This window comes from Choloepus didactylus, chromosome 10, assembly GCF_015220235.1.
Source record: "Choloepus didactylus isolate mChoDid1 chromosome 10, mChoDid1.pri, whole genome shotgun sequence".
Taxonomy (NCBI): Eukaryota; Metazoa; Chordata; class Mammalia; order Pilosa; family Megalonychidae; genus Choloepus; species Choloepus didactylus.
In genome coordinates, this window is record NC_051316.1 from 50,054,547 (window position 1) to 50,071,567 (window position 17,021).

The 17,021-nt window shown below is 39.9% G+C and overlaps 1 protein-coding gene across 6 annotated transcripts in view; it reads left to right on the forward strand.

The window, feature by feature from the left end:
• Window positions 1–17,021, forward strand: part of SMARCA2 (SWI/SNF related, matrix associated, actin dependent regulator of chromatin, subfamily a, member 2) — a 180,466-nt gene that overhangs the window by 77,541 nt on the left and 85,904 nt on the right. For all 6 annotated transcript variants that reach the window (XM_037798281.1, XM_037798282.1, XM_037798283.1 and 3 more), the window contains 4 exons: window positions 2,676–2,762; window positions 6,761–6,807; window positions 9,097–9,263; window positions 15,677–15,840. In XM_037798281.1, coding sequence (XP_037654209.1) covers window positions 2,676–2,762; window positions 6,761–6,807; window positions 9,097–9,263; window positions 15,677–15,840 — 465 coding nt within the window. The remainder of the gene's footprint in view (window positions 1–2,675; window positions 2,763–6,760; window positions 6,808–9,096; window positions 9,264–15,676; window positions 15,841–17,021) is intronic.

The following is a 17,021-nucleotide window of genomic DNA, read 5'->3' on the forward strand; positions in this document are numbered from 1 at the left end:
TCTCTCATTGTGGAAGACATGCCCCTTGGTGAGTCATCAGTCACAGCTGCAGCCAATTGACTGATAACTTAATAAACCAGCCTCTTGGTTTATTAACCAGCCACAAACGTCCTCGCAGCAATTGTTAGGCCAGTGCTTGCTTGACCAGACCAGCTGGGTACTATCACCTGGCCAAGTTGACACATAAACCTAACCATCACAGTCCACCCCTTGTCAACTTGGCAGTTATACACATCACCTAAAACCATACTTAAAGTAGGTAACAATAACAGACAGAGAAGTGGGGTGCTGCTGAGTTTGCAAATACCAAACATGTTGGAACGGCTTTTTAAATGGATAAGGGGAAGATTCTGGAAGAATTGTGAGGAGCTTGATAGAAAAGGCCTAAATTAGTTTTGAAGAGACTGTTTGTGGAAATATACACTCTAAAGATACTTCTGACAAGGCCTTGAACAGAAATGTTGAATGTGTTTTTGCGAACTGGAAGAAAGGCGATCCTTGTTTTAAAGTGGCAGAGAATTTGGCAAAATTGAGTCCTGGTGTCAGATGGAAGGAAGAATTTGAAAGCGACAACCTGGAATACTTAGCTGAGGAGATCTCCAGACTACGTGTGAAGGATGTACCCTGGCTTCTGCTTGCAGCTTATAGTAAAATGTGAGTGGAGAGAGATAAACTTAGAACTGAACTCTTGGGTTCAAAGAAACCAGAAGCTGATGGCTTGGAAAATTACAGGCTTCCAGGGGGTGGAATCCCAGAAGCTACAGCCCAACATGAGGATTTAACCAAACATGGAATCCGACCACCATTTCAGTACAAGACAAGATTGGAGATGGAGTTAAGCAGAAAGGATTTGTGGAAAGTCCTGTTGTCTGATGGCGAAGCCAACAGAATTTTTGCGAGATCTTTATAGACAAAGCCATTGCCTGTCTGGACTGGAGGGGACAGACTAGGAACAAATTGAAGGAAAAATTTCTGTCTTCAAAGACAGAACCATGGAGTTTTGAGGTCTGGAGTCAAGAGGTCTTGGGCTGGGAGAGCAGAGCAGCCCACACACATGGAAAGGGTGAGTTTGCCCTAGAGGTCGAGGGTGGGCCTTCCACCTAGATGCTCAGGAAATATTCTGCCACCCCAAGCCCCAAAGAGGGTGGAGCACATTCCCAGGGAATTGGGGAGAGCCTGGCTGCCACCACACTGTTCTGAAGGGGTTCAGCATGTGCCCCAGAGATGGAAGGGAATCCGGGTACTGCCCTAATGTTTGAGGAGGGTGGGGTCGAGAAGGTGGTCTCCCCAGTGTATGAATATGTTGGAGCAGGAGCACTCACCCAAGCGTTTGGAGAGGAAGGGGCTGTCACAAAGGCTGTTAGGAAGGGTTAGACTCCCACTCTCTCAAGCCCCAAGGATGCAACGTCATTCTGTAAATGACTCTCAGACTTTGAAATCTAATGGAGTCTGTTCTGCGGGTTTTAGGAGCCGTTTTGGTCCTGTTAACCCTGTTTTCCTTACTCTTTCTCCTTATGGCAATGGGAATGTTTATCCTATGAATGTCCCTCCTTTGTATACTGGAAGCACATTAAGTTGTTCTAAGTTCACAGATCCACAGCTAAAGGAAAATTATGCCTTAGGACTGACCACGCCTATAATTGTTTTTGATGGGATCTTGTACTTAACTATTGTTACTGAAATGATTTAAGTTTCTGTGATATTGTTGTGGGATGGGTGTATTTTGTATATGGAAAGATAATGTCATTTTGGGGTCTAGGGGGTGGAATGTGCCAGTCTGAATGTATTACGTCCCCCCAAACGTCATTATCTTTGATGTAATCTTGTGTTGGCAGACCTATCAGTGTTAATTAGATTGTAATTCTTTGAGTGTTTCCATGGAGATGCGCCCCACCCAACTGTGGGTGATGACTCTGATTGGATAACTTCCACGGAGGTGTCGGCCTGCCCATTCAGTGTGGGTCTGAATTAAATTACTGAGCACTATATAAGATCAGACAGAAGGAGCAAGCTGCTACAGCCAAGAGGGATACTTTGAAGAAAGCACAGGAGCTGCAGATGAGAGATAGTTTGAAGATGGCCGTTGAAAGCAGACTCTTGCTCTGGAGAAGCTAAGAGCAGACAAATATCCCAAGTGCAACTAAGAGTGACATTTTTGAGGAACTGCAGCCTAGAAAGGAACATCCTGGGAGAAAGCCATTTTGAAACCAGAACTTTGGAGCAGACACCAGCCACGTGCCTTCCCAGCTAACAGAGGTTTTCTGGACACCATTGGCCATCCTCCAGTGAAGGTACCTGATTGCTGATGTGTTACCTTGGACACTTTATGGCCTTAAGACTGTAACTGTGTAACCAAATAAACCCCCTTTTATAAAAGCCAATATCCATCTCTGGTGTTCTGCATTCTGGCAGCATTAGCAAACTAGAACACCATCAGTTTGACATAATTCCTTGAGGTTTAATTTTTCTGTCAGATAGCCTAATCACAAGAGTGATGTTACATCTAATTCTAAAAGCTGCTAGGTAATGACAGGCACTTTGAACCACAGGTTGTGTAGGTTACTGGGATGACCTTGTGGCCCGTGTCTTTTCTACAGAAGCCAGTTTTTAAGAGTTGGAACTATTTGATCAGCAAGTAATTTGTTCTATTTTTTATTCACCTCACTTGTTCTTAGGGGAAAGGAGGAGCTAAGACACTTATGAACACTATCATGCAATTGAGAAAAATCTGCAACCACCCATACATGTTTCAGCACATTGAGGTAAGTCTGTCTTCTGTAGTTTAATCCTGGTTGTGCTAATCCTACTAATGCTTGTTTTAAAAAGAATAATAAAAACTGGGTTAAAACATACGTGTGGAAGTTGAAAACATGATCTGATGGCTCGACAAGCAGAATTAACAAACAGGAATTTTCTGGTTATGGATTCACATGGGTACCCAGCACTTGAGCATCTGGAATTTTATAACCACGAGTTTAAAGTAGTGGGAAAATATCATAAGTGATGTCTCATTATGTGGGTTTGAGTAAGTGCTGTGAATTGCCTTGTTATGGTTCCAGCTCTGAAATTGAAGATAATGACAAACACATCGAGCTTCCTCAGAGGGATGTTGTGAAGAAATATTAAAATAATGTATTTATAACTATCGAGGACAAAGATGTCCTTTAAATATTTAATTTTTAAAAGACACTGACGTTAGTCTGTTATTTAGAGTTCTCCTTCCAGGTCTCTATCACAATGATGTGAATTTGTGCTTTTAGCCTAATGCTCTAGTCTTTAGAAAGCTATTTTTAGGGGAGAGGACATTTTCTGCCCTGTTCACTACATGTGAATAAGTTTCCTAAATTGACAGTGTTTCACCACAGTAGGAGCAATTGACTCGAGCAGGCATAAAAAGGAGTCACAATTGCAGTCCCCATTTTTCACTGTGGCTGCTGATGTACTGGTCCTGGTGGCAATTATTTGCCAATGTAATGCCTACTTTCCGCTGCAAAATGAGCAGAAGAGGAAATTCACTGCAGGTCTCTAATGTCTCGACAATTTATTTAATTAAAAAAACAAAACAAAACAAAAAACAAGCTTCTGGAAAATTAAAACTTAATAATCACAGAATAAAAAATGAGGTGAACTAGTCCTTGCTTGGAAGATTCTTTTTCTCACCCTTACTTTCGGCAGTACACTTGTTAGGTGGCGGTATTTATGGGCCACACTCCCATGTGCTGGAGTCCTCTCCAATGTGGGGGGAGCAGGAAGATTCCCAACTCCGTTACTGCCCTCAGGTGTAAAGGGAAGGGTAGCTGTAGACTAAACAACCCTAGTCCTAAATAAAATGACAATAGCAACAACACTGAAAAAAAGAAATCCCAACAGGTCACAGCTCTGTAGATGTATTGTAGAGGAGAATCAAATGGACAGGTGTGAGTCCTAACCCAGGCCACCTTGTAACCGTGACAGGGCTGGGGGGTGAGTGTGTGTGTTGGCAGGGGTGCGTGGCTCAGGCTCTCCAGGCTTTGGTGTGCTTGAGGGCAGATCAGACACTATAGAAGATAGTAGCAGTGGGAGGATGAACCTTAAAGAAAACCATGTATAAAGCTTCCCATAAGCTGGCAATGTGCTAAACAAATATGAGGCATTAGTGGATTAGCATGATGAGTTGTGTATGTTGAGTTGGTGGGAAAGGGGAGTGAGAAAAAGTGTCTGATAATGCAAGTGATTGACTGGGGTCGTGACAGGTTGACCTGTCACCTACCATTCCATTTTTCCTAAAAACAATTTTGAAGACATTTACTCTGATACATAGAGGGCTTGGGACACTTAGAAATTATGAAGGATAAGTGTCAATCTTACTTCATTTTGGTTATCATTAAAAAAAATAACCTTTGAAATATGCTAGGCAGTGTCAGGAAGAAAAGAAGATGATGCCTTTGATCAAGCCTCAGATGGGAGCATTGGGGATGGGCAGAGGGGAGGGGAAGCCAAAGAGAAAATAAGTTTAAATAACATCCCCTGCAATGCCTGCACATTTACATTTTAAGTAGTGGTCAGTTGAAAGGCAGACTTTGATTTGCAATTTTTTTTTAACATTAAAAAAAAACTTTGGGGAGCATATTCCTACAAATGAGAATCCCACAGTTACTGGCAAATCTGTTAACAGTTACGAGTAAGCGATGGTGTGGGAATTTTGCCTTTGTCTTTTGTTTGCCACAAAACCCTTTGTTCATAATCATGCCACAGGTCCAGTTTCTAAATTAGACATTACTGCTTCCCTGGGGTACCTCCAAACTAGAAAAATGAAAACAGTACTTTTAAAATGAGGCTACAACCCTAATCTTATCAGAGTCCATTGATACATGCCATCTTTCCCCTACTTACTGATAGGGATGGGAGCCAAAAATTTGAGAATGGAGAGCAAAGGCTTGGCTCTTGGCACTGGAGCAGAGATTTTTTTTTTTTAATTCAGTTTTATTGAGATATATTCACATATCATACAATCATCCATGGTATAGTTGTGCATTTATCACCCCAATCTATTTTTGAACATTTTTCTTACACCAGAAAGAATAAAAATAGGAATAAAAAATAAAAGTAAAAAAGAACACCCAAATCATCCCCCCATCCCACCCTATTTTTTGTTTAGTTTTTGTCCCCATTTTTCTACTCATCCATCCATACACTGGATAAAGGGAATGTGATCCACAAGGCTTTCACAATCACACTGTCACCCCTTATAAGCTACATTGCTATACAATTGTCTTCAAGAGTCAAGGCTACTGGGTTGCAGTTTGATAGTTTCAGCTATTTACTTCTAGCTGTTCCAATACACTAAAACCTAAAAAGGAATATCTATATAGTACATAAGAATGCCCGCCAGAGTGACTTCTCACTTCTATTTGAAATCTCTCAGCCACTGAAACTTTGTTTTGTTTCATCTCGCATCCCACTTTTGGTCAAGAAGATGTTCTCAATCCTATGATGCTGGGTCCACATTCATCCCCAGGAGTGACATCCTGCATTGCCAGGGAGATTTACACCCCTGGGAATCAGGTCTGATGTAGGGGGGAAAGCAGTGAGTTCATCTGCCGTGTTGCCTTCGCTAGAGAGAGAGGCCACATCTGAGCAACAAAAAGGTACTCAGGGGAGACTCTTAGGCACAATTAATTATAAGCAGGTTTAGCCTCTCTTTTGCAGCAATGAGCTTCATAAGGGCAAGCCCCAAGACAGAGGGCTCAGCATGTCAAGCCATCCGTCCCCAGTGCTTGTGAGAACATCAGCAACAACCCAAGTGGGGAAGTCCAACACTTCTACATTTTCCCCCATCTCCTCAGGGGGGGCATATATATATATTTTTATTCTCTGCCCAAATTGCTTTGGGATGTGTAGTGGAGCAGAGATTTTGACTGTTGTCCTTAGGCGTTAATTTTGCAGGCTGGCCAGCGCTCCGAGGGGCCAGAGCCTACCATAAATGATGAGTGTTTGTGAGAGTAGGGCCCCTGGATGTCCCCTTGGAGAAAAAACAGTGGTGAGCAGGGAAGAAGGGGACACAGAAAAAGGAGAAAACTGGTGGCTACTGAGGCGTGGTATGCCTTTCCCGCAGTTTGTCTCCTTTTCAGTAAAGAAAGAATGGAGAAATCACAGGGAGGACAGTAATACACATTTCTTCCTCAGAATCGGTGAGGAGAGAATTCTCTAAGTTCTGTATTTTAAAAGTGGAAGCCAGACATCCGGGGGGGGGGGGGGTGTACCGTTAGGGGCTTGTTGATAAGAGAGAAAAGCACCTAAGGGAAGCGATCTTAGGCTGTCACTCAAGTAACAATAACAATATACCATAATCACCATTTCTTTTCGTGTGAAGTATTCCTGCAATATATTAATTAATGTTTACATATTAATTCAGTTCTCTGCTTGTGTTAAGCTTTTCCTCCAGTCTAGACTCTAAACTCCTTGAGGGTATGTACTCAGGTTCTTTCTGGATCCCCAGTACCTGCCTGGTCAGCCCTGGGTCCGGAGGCGCTCAGGACCATTCGATGAGGGAACTGGTAACTCCGTCATCCAAGTCCGAGAGTTCAACAACTTGCCTAAACTCACAAAGGTCTGAACTCAAAGACACTGAGTTTCTAGTTTATTCCATAACAGTGATTTGCTTCTCCATTTATTATTTTGTTTGTTTTAACTATATTCTAGAAACAGATAGGACAGCCTCACACAAAAAGCATGATCATTGGGCTAATAAATATCAGTTTTTCTCCTCTCTTTTTTAAAGGAATCCTTTGCTGAACACCTGGGCTATTCAAACGGCGTCATCAATGGGTAAATCTTAAAATTATTTTCTCCCTCAACATAGTGTTGTTGGTCTTAAAGTCCTTCTCTCTACAGCATATCCTGTCCTGCGGAAACATACAGCCAGCTACCTTAGAGATGTCCTCTCTCCTCAGTGGAGAAGCAGATGTTGTTAAACAGAATGGTGTCAGCATTCTCTTTTACTTTACTGGCATAAATTATTACTTGCCTTGAGCCAGTGGCTATTCAAAGGACACAGATCTCATTTAATAGATTTAATAGTATCCTAGTATTCAAAAAGTGTTGTTGAAGCTTCAAAGGGTTGTTCTTTATAACCGTAGTGCAGCTTGGGCTCAAAGAGAATTTATCTTATTAAATTTCAGATAGTTATTTAACAGTAACATGCATGAGAAGAAATGTCTTATCTGCCATAAATGTGTATAATTTTACACTTACTTGTTAGAACATGGTCTGTGTAAGAAATGTTTTTCGTTAGCAATGTACATGGAAGAGAATCGTGCCTTGCAAACAAAAAACAAAAACAAAAACTTGAACCTAGCATCAACAGAAAGTTTTTCAAACTTGTTTTGCATGAGGGAAAATTTATTAGAATATATATAGGGGTCATTCTTGGATCCCCAGGGCAGAAAGTGTCACTGGGCTAGGAACCAGGAATTGGAACCCATCCAGAACCAATGTTACTAAGTGCTTCCAACCTTTGTTTGGCTCCCTTTCCTGAGATCCTCCAGGGCTCAGAATTTACATGTGCTAAATCATGCAGTAGCCCCTCTGAACCTTCAGTGTCAGATTCTCAAGAGAGAGACTCAAGATTGTCTCTGCTTGGATCCTGTGGCCATTCCTGGTGCCATGAGCTTGGTTGTGTAGGGAAAACATGGCCACAGGAGGTGTTTGAAGACAGTTCTCAGAGTGGGGGATAGACATCAGGAAAGCATACATTTGAAAATGCATCTGTTAGAAATAACATATACCATGTCACATAACAGACTACGAAATGATACATTTTATAGACTGCCTATCTATGCCTTGGTGAGTTTCCAAACAAAATCAACCTTGAGATTAGGTTTTATTATTATTACACATCCCTGTTGATAAAGAAATAGGGTTTATTGTAGAGGAAAAGGGTCTGACTTCAGCTCATTGTCTACTCTTGTCCCTCTCGCAGCGTCACAAACCACCATCGTATTTTTAACTTGTGCTGCTACAGTAAGCCAGGACTCTTGTCCCTCTCCAATGCATTGCACACAGTGTCCTCTTCAAATGCGAGTCTGATCTTGTCACTCTCCTGCTTCAAGCCCATCAGCGGCTTTACATTGTACTTAAACTGAAACATGGGTCCGTAGTGACCCGAGGACCCAAGCTGAGAGCTGCCAGGCTCTTTTACTCCTCAGGACCTTTGCACAGGCTCTTTGCTTCCCAGAATTCCTCCTCCTCACCCCCTTTTTCTTATTATGTACCTGGCTATTTTTTATTCATTATTTCAGGTTTTAGCTAAAATGTTAATTCTTCAGGAAGGTTGCCCCTGACCCTCTAAACCAAGAATTGGCAAACTTGCTCCATAAAGGGCCCGTTTTGGCTTTGTAGGCTATAGGGTTTCTGTCACACTGACTCAGCTCTGCAGTTGTAGTCGGAAAGGAGTTACACACAAAATGGAAATGAATGAACATGGCTGTGTTCCAATGAAGCTTTATTTACAAAAACAGGTGGTGGGCCCACAGGCCGAAGTTCCCCAAACTAGCCCTAATCTCAAGAAGGTATCACATGTTATATTCTCTAACAGGAGCTTGCTATTTTTCTTTATAGCACTTAACCCAATTTGTAACTCTACATTTTGAAGGCAAGAGTTCAATTTTGCGCATCATGACATGTATGCCTGGCATTGTGCTTGGCATGTAGGTGATCAATAAGTATTGGAATGACTCTTCGTGCCCTAAATAATTTTACATACTTAATAAGTAGGGATTTAAGAAATAAGCCATTTACACGTCTGTGTATCTTATGTGCATGCATGTGGGGAGAGAGACAGAGACAGTAAATTAGGAACATGAGAGCATTTTTTTCATCTTTCTAGAACCTTTCATCATCCTAACATATAAGTGCACTCTTCATGCAATTTGTACAAATGTATTTATTTTTTTCCGTTAAGCACTCTCATTGCTTTGGAGTTGCTATCCGTTCATTCCAGAGTTCCTTATTGAATGTCTACTATGCACAAGGCAGTCTATGAAAAAGCAAAGTGTTACTGGGTCCTTCGAGAAGACAACAGTAATACTGTCTGCTTGTTTTGCCTTTTGGGCTCAGGGCTGAGCTGTATCGTGCCTCTGGAAAGTTTGAGCTGCTTGATCGTATTCTGCCCAAACTGAGAGCAACTAATCACCGCGTGCTGCTTTTCTGCCAGATGACGTCTCTCATGACCATCATGGAGGATTACTTTGCTTTTCGGAACTTCCTTTACCTGCGCCTGGATGGTAAGTGTGAAGGAAATTAGGCTCAGAAGCCAGGGTGCAGAAAATGAAGGGGTAAAGGGCACTCAGATCCAGTGTCAGCCAAAAAGGAGGGGTAAAATTATTGATGAATTGACTAAGTAGGGTGGGGTGGGGTTATTCTAGATCTATTTTTTAATATCCTCACGCTTAAACTGAGCTGAAATCATCTGCACAGCTGTGTACCTCACATACTAACCACACAAGTGAAATTTTAAAAACCCTTCTTGTTCTGAGGATTCTCTATTAATATACGCACCATATAGAATATTTTGACAAGCCTTGAGCTTTTTCTGTTAACGCATATCTTAAGGGAATGTCCCCTTCTATTTACAACTATTTTTCATTATCATTAAAGCCTCTCTTGTTCTAAATAGAACGTATTCTACATGTTATATCGTTAAGAGATATGGCTTCAATGTTTTCTAGATTTTGCAAGCTATGTAAAATGTCTGCCTGACTTTAAGAATTAAATTTAAATACCATGTCCTAAAAAATAAGTAAGAAATATCAATGGAAAAAAATATAAATTACTTTATGATTTGAATACCAGCCATAGTATTTTAAAGATTAAGGATATAATAAAAATTTGCATACTATAACACAAGGGTAATGCATTCAAAGAGTTATAAGTAGGAATAGTAACTAATTTACAGCCCAGGATGGTGCTTTATCTCTGGGTACAGAATAATACAGTACTACTAACACAGTCTGTATCTAATTCAGTATTAAAGTTATGGAAATGGGAAATTTAAAGTTTGTGTTCCATTAAGATTTTGTTTTACTTTCAATCCAACATTTTGTCCCCCTTTGCCATTAATTGAATATAATTGGATAGGTCTTTCTTTTTATCTCTCCATAAAGAAAGTCTACAGATACAGTAAAAACTCTTGGGAAAATTTTTCTACATGTCAGAAGTTTCATGTAATCCAAATAGCCATTACTTTCTCAGAATTTTTGGTAAGTTAAATAATTTTTGAAGTCCTTTTTAGTCAGAGTTTTATCATACTCATAAATAATAATTAAGTGGTTAAACCAAGCTCAGGCTTGCCATGCATTCATTCTCTTGCTCAAGTGGTTAGGTGACTTCTCTTTATGGTTTACTTCTTAGGGTATTAATTTTTAAATTTTATTACACCATCTGACAGACTTGATTATTTTAAACCTTTTTACCTTTCCCCTCCAGAGTAACTGAAAATAGATGAATGGTTAACTGAATGTTAATTTTAAATTCATTGACATAGCACAGCATCCACAGTCTTTGGGCAAGTCGTCTTTTAAGAAAAAATTCTGGTGAGGGGAAAGGTCAGCTGTTCTTCAGAGCTCTTCATTTGAAAGACAAACCTTCCTTTAACTGCTGCTTAGGTGAGGGACTGCAGAGACTTATTTTCCCCTGGATTTATAGCCCCCCACAGGTGTTGTACATAAGTATTGTTTACTACTTTGTAGCACTTGGTTTTGAATCTCAGCTCTCTGAGGATTAAGGCCTTGGGATGTTTGAATCTATGAAACTGGCAAGAAGTGATTTCCTTGCAACAAATCTCTTCAATGTTTTCTTGGCAGCCTGAGAGATTCTCTTTAATAGTCTATGGTTGCTCTCTGTTATTTATCCTAAGAGTCATAGCAGCTAATGCCTGCTACCTGCGAGACACTAGGCAAAGCACCTCCTGTGCATTTTTAATTTTATTTTCTTAAAAACCAAGGTCCTGTTATCCCTGCTTAGTGATGTGCTAGTATCATCCACGTTTAACAGATGAGAAAACAAAGGTTTTGAGAGATTAGTTAACTTGCCAAAGGTTACACATTTGTAAATGGTGAAGCCATGTTCTAACTTGGGTTTCTGATTCCAAATTCACTCAGTTTTAGCAGATCCAATGAGATATACCCCATCCCTCAAAATACAGACTGCTTCCCTAGTGACAGCATTTTAGGAGTGATTTTTTTAAAATTCAGTTTTATTGAGATACATTCACATACCATACAGTCATCCATGGTGTACAATCAGCTGTTCACAGTTACATCATATAGTTGTGCATTTGTCATCACAATCAATTTTGAACATTTCATTACTCCAAAAAGAATGAACATAAGAATAAAAATTAAAAGTAAAAAAGAACACCCAAATCATTCCATCCCCCCATCCCACCCTATTTTTCATTTAGTTTTTGTCCCCATTTTTCTACTCATCTGTCCATACACTGGATAAAAGGAATGTGTTTTCACAATCACACAGTCACACCATGTAACTACATAGTTATGCAGTCATCTTCAAGAATCAAGGCTACTGGGTTGCAGTTCGACAGTTTCAGGTTATTTCCTTCTAGCTATTCCAATACAGTAATACCTAAAAAGGAATATTGATATAGCACATAAGAATGCCCTCCAGAGATCTCTCAGCCACTGAAACTTTATTTTGTTTCATTTCACTTCCCCTTTGGTGAACAAGATTTTTTCAATCCCACGATGCTGGGTCCAGGCTCATCCCAGGGAGTAATATCCTGCATTACCAGGGAGAATCACATCCCTGGGAGTCATATCCCATGTAGGAGGAGGATAGTGAGTTCATCTGCCAAGTGAGTTCAGAGAGACAGAGAGGGGCCACATCTGAGCAACAAAGAGGTTCTCTGGGGGTGACTCTTAGGCACAATTATAAGTAGGCTTAGCCTCTCCTTTGCAGCAACAAGCTTCATAAGGGCAAGTACCAAGATTGAGGGCTTAGCCTACTAAACTGTTAGTCCTCAATGTTTATGAGAATATCAGTAGTAATCCAGGTGAGGACATCCAACATTTCTGCATTTTTCCCCAGCTCCTCAGGGGGCCCTGCAAATATATTTTTATTCTCTGCCCAAATTACTTTGGGATGTATTAGTATTTCACACTAACCTTTACAAACCTACCAGATCTCACTTCCTATTCAAAGTTCCGTGCAATTATGGTGTTTGAATAAACTGACTGTACTACAAGTTAAATGGTTTAGTGTGCTGCAGAAAATATATATCCTGTACCAAATAAACATCTCTTCCCTTGGTCTTACACAGAAGTTGAAGTTTTAAAACACAGTCAGTATCATCCTTTACCTTTTTGCCTGATTTGCCTTAGTCCTAACCAGATCTGCTTCAGTCATGTCTCTAATTGAAATCTGAATTCTTTTTCAGCTTTTTTAACACTTGTTGTATATGCTAATACTGACATTCGTAACTGCTGAGCTCTAGCTCTGAGTTTCAGATGTCACACAGTTACCCAAACTTCCAGAGACCGATCAGATTATGGACAAAGAGCTCAGCATCTCAGAATCTGGAGATAGCCATTACAACTCAGGAATAGACGTGACTGCTGTAAGAGCTTACAATCTAGGGACTGTTACAATAAGCGTTCCCCTAATAAGCTGTGCCCTAAGATTCAGTTTCCAGAGTTTACACATTGTAGTTGGTCCATATTGATGAGGCATTCTAATGTTTGTCTTTTCATTTCTGGTGTAGTTCACTCAAAATGCTGTCCACAAGATCCATTCACCTCGTTTCGTGTCTCACAGCTTCACTCCTCCTCGCAGTTGCTCAATATTCCATTGTATGCATACACCATAGTTCACCATTCTGTTCCTCAGTCTATGTACCCTTAGTCCACCTGTAGGAATGATTTTGAATTTATCATTTAACATTTTAAGAACTGATTAACTGTAAATGACCAGGAACTTGAAATACAAGATGAATGAGACACTCAGTGTTTCTGCGACCACAGCCCAGACCCTTAGGTTGGAGGAGACAGATGAGTCAGCACGTTCTGTGAGTGTTACAGACCCAAAATGACTTCATCTTTTCTTTCGCTGAGTTTGATGTCTCAGATTTTGACTTCAGGAAAAATCACTCAATGAAAGCTAAGCAATTTTTTTTCTGCAAAGATTATGGTTACACAAATAGTTTTAGCTACTATTCCATTGCAATTTTTGTTTTCACTGGAAATGGTTTTCGTGGGAGAACAGGTAGTGAAGTTTCACACCAGCAGACAAATTGTCCAAAAGCAGCTGAAACTAAGTTAAAATAAGTGATCATGAAAGCCTAGCATTGTGTTCCTTCTGGCAAATTCTGTAATTTTCAACACAACTGCTCTTGCTATTAACTATATCCATATAATTGGTTGTGTTCTACATCAAAGTCTGAAAGAACAGAGAATTGATATTTGTACTAGGGACTGGGTCACCTGCAAGGAGCATTTGCCTTTGGATAAACTCTCACATAGTAGTTTGAATCTCTCTGAGCAATATTACAGAGATTGTTGAAAATAAGCAAAGGTCTTGACTTGGGAATCTTTGACTAATGGAAATGGCAATCCAGCAAATTCTGAAACTTATATTAAGAAATGCATAACTTTTTATAAAAAATGATTTAATCTGATTTTTTTTCTGGTTTTATGATTTCTCATGTTCCCAGCTACTCATACAGCTTAAGTATACACCAGATATATTGGTCTGCCTGTTTATTTGAGGTATCTGGCATAGGGCCTGAAGACTTCTTTGAATAATTTTGATATACCTTTTGGTTTACAGTGCTTTAATTTGCATTTAGGTTTATTTCAGCCCATTACAAATAAATCGTTTTATTTGTATTTTAATGCATGTGATCCTTAATTGATCATTTTTCAGTTGATCAAAACTTCAACTTCCACCCCCACATTTGCACAGGTGCTCAGTGTTTGTACCCTGGTGACAGAAGACGATAACATTATCTCTGAAAACCCCTTCATCCCTCACATTAGAAGTAGCTTTCGATTTTGATGGCTTTTCATTTAATTTAAGGCAGAGGATAAATATGAAAATTATTAATCTCTGTGACTAGTTTTTTAAAAATTATTCCAACTAAAAGGATGTTGTAGAGGAAAGGTTTCATGCTAATACAGAACATGTCTTCTATTTGCATCTTGAACAAATAATTCACCATGATTTGGGGAAGCCCATTCTGAAAATAAAAAACAAGACCCGCATGTTTGAGACCCTACTTAACAAAACATATTTAATACCCATCCCAAAAGTCTAAATTCTTACAGTTTATTGTTACAGGATTTGATGAGTTCACTAACCTTGAAATCTATTTAGAAAGTAAACTGAGCTCTAAAGAACATTGCTTCATCAAATGAGGAGCATCCACAAGGCCCCTTGTTCCTTATCCTTGTTTGCTGTCAGCAGGGAATTGATTTTTTTTTCCCTCCTCAGGGAGGGTACTTGTTATTTTTACTAAATGTGAAAACCAGATCCCACCATGTTTGGGAACTTGACTCCCGTGGTAACTTGACTCCATGAGCTATAGTCCCTTAAAGGTTTTATCCTCTAAAATAAATTGCTGGTATATTTTTATCCTTAAAAAGAACAACATGCAGAAATAATATTTGTATAGCAGGCAGTGAGGGACTATCATGTAACATACGTACATGTTTCCCAACAGCCCAAAGTCTTTTTCAAAACTCGGCATCTATGCTTGCCCAGTGAAAGATGTTTGGAAAGAGTATTGGTGGGGTTTTTCCCCCTTCTGCAATGCCTTTCCTGAAATGGCGGGGTGAATACATTGTAAGAACCTAGTATGTGATTGAGTGGCTGCTTCCCAGTGCTGGGTGGGTGCCTTCATGCCCCGAAAGTGAGAGCTGCACTGAGGTGTGGTGCTCTCTGCTTATTCTGGGGCCTGTGGGCTGAACCAGCACCAGATGCTTAATGTGCTGCTCTGCTTTAGTGTAGCGTTCTTTGAACCCAGCAGAACAGAATGTTAACGAGATGAGCAGCCTAAGAGATTCCTTATATATTTTTTGGACTATGGTGACTTCAAGTCTTGCTAACAAGAATAAAAATATTCCACTGGCATTTTATGTTTTTACCAGCCAGACCATACGCAGTAGCAATCTAAATGCTAGGGTAGTAGAAATCAGCTTTCCTTTTCTTTTCCATTCTCTTGGCATAGATAAATCACCACTGTAAAGCCTGTCAGCAAAGTTGCTTTAAGCTGTTATGATAATCATTTTAGGCACACGTGTGTATATGTGGCTGGGTTTAAAAATTTTTTTTTTCCGTGTTCTAAATCACAGAAATAAATCTGGAAAATGTTTTCATTAAGTTTTAAGTTAGAGTAGGAATGCTATAGAATTTGTGAAGTTGCAAAGGTGCCCAGCCAGAAGTGTTTAACTCTGCCAGCATTTTAGAACGATGGTTGGTAGACAAAGAGTCTGTTCCTTTTTGATTTGAGTTAAGTTTCTTTCTATCTCGCTTTTTTAAATTGCAAAACGTTCAGAGTTCCTTTCAAAAGTACAAAAAACCTTGGGGATTACCTCACCAACATTAAGAGGAGGCCTTTTTGTCTAGTTCTTTGCCATTTTCAGACAGGAGTTAATTGGCAAATTTATTTTTCTTATCCCCTTAGGCACTACCAAGTCTGAAGATCGTGCCGCTTTGCTGAAGAAATTCAACGAACCTGGGTCCCAGTATTTCATTTTCCTGCTGAGCACGAGAGCCGGGGGGCTGGGCTTAAATCTCCAGGCGGCTGATACTGTGGTCATCTTTGACAGCGACTGGAATCCTCATCAGGTCTGCACTTCCCAGACTTAGGAGCCGAGGCCCCCCTTCCAGAGACGGCCTCAGAGTATCTGTTTCATCACTCACATTTAGGTGGCAGAGCAGATTTCTAAACGAGTGGCCCATTTCTCCAAAGGGGAGCTAGCCCAGCTGGTTATTGTCTCTATTTTCTTATCTCCCTTGGAGTATAGATGTTGAGGTGTCTCACTTGTACCTTTGAAGAGCTCAGATTTGGGACTGAACAATCCATTTCTGTTTAGTTTTAATCCTGTTTTCTGGAATTGCCAACGAGCAAAGTACCCTGAGTGAAGAATAAATTTAATATGTTCCAAAATAGTAACATTAACAACAGCAGCTAAATTTTATTGGAGCCTTTCCATGCGTTGTTTCATTCAGCTTTCGCAACAACCCTAGGAGGCAGTTAATAAAACTACTTATGTTCTTACAGTTAGGGAAACTGAGGATCAGTAAGGGTAAGTAATTTCTGCAAGGTCAAACTATTAGTATCTGATAATACTTTTTATTCTGAGTGTTATACTTGAATATCATCAATAGAAACTATTCTATCTAGCATCTACTATTCTATTAACCAGGTACATTTAAAGTTATCCTTTCAAAGGAGTACTTTGCTGATTTTAGAAAAACAGATTGAGTACCTTGTGTCACCGATTTCCTAGATTATTCTCAGAGGTAATACATCTGCCTGAAAGATGTTGGGTGGAATGATGTAGTCAGGATTTGATTCATATTGTGACAAATATGGCATGATTGGTATATAAAAAGGAATAAAAGATATGGAATCACGTAGTCAGGAGTTAGTGCATATGAAACAAATATTGAATTCAAAATAGTAAAAAGGAAAACTGCAGCTCTCGTGTATGTATGTGAATTCACATCAACTTAACCCCAATCCCTCACTGAGCCTCAGTTTCCTTAATTATAAAAATGTGAAGAGTACTATGAACTAGCTTACTGGATTATTGTGAAGACTGAGTGGGAAATGTTTACAGTACTTGTTTTTGGCAGGAAGTAGGGGTCAGGGGTGTATTAAAATTACGAGAGAGCTTTGCAAAAATATGTATACCTGCTTTTCATTCCCTAGCACCTGCCCCCAGTTTTCTTATTTAGTAGGTTTAGGTGCTTGCCGGACATCTATACATTCGAGAGCTCCCCAGGAGCTTCTGACCTAGGTC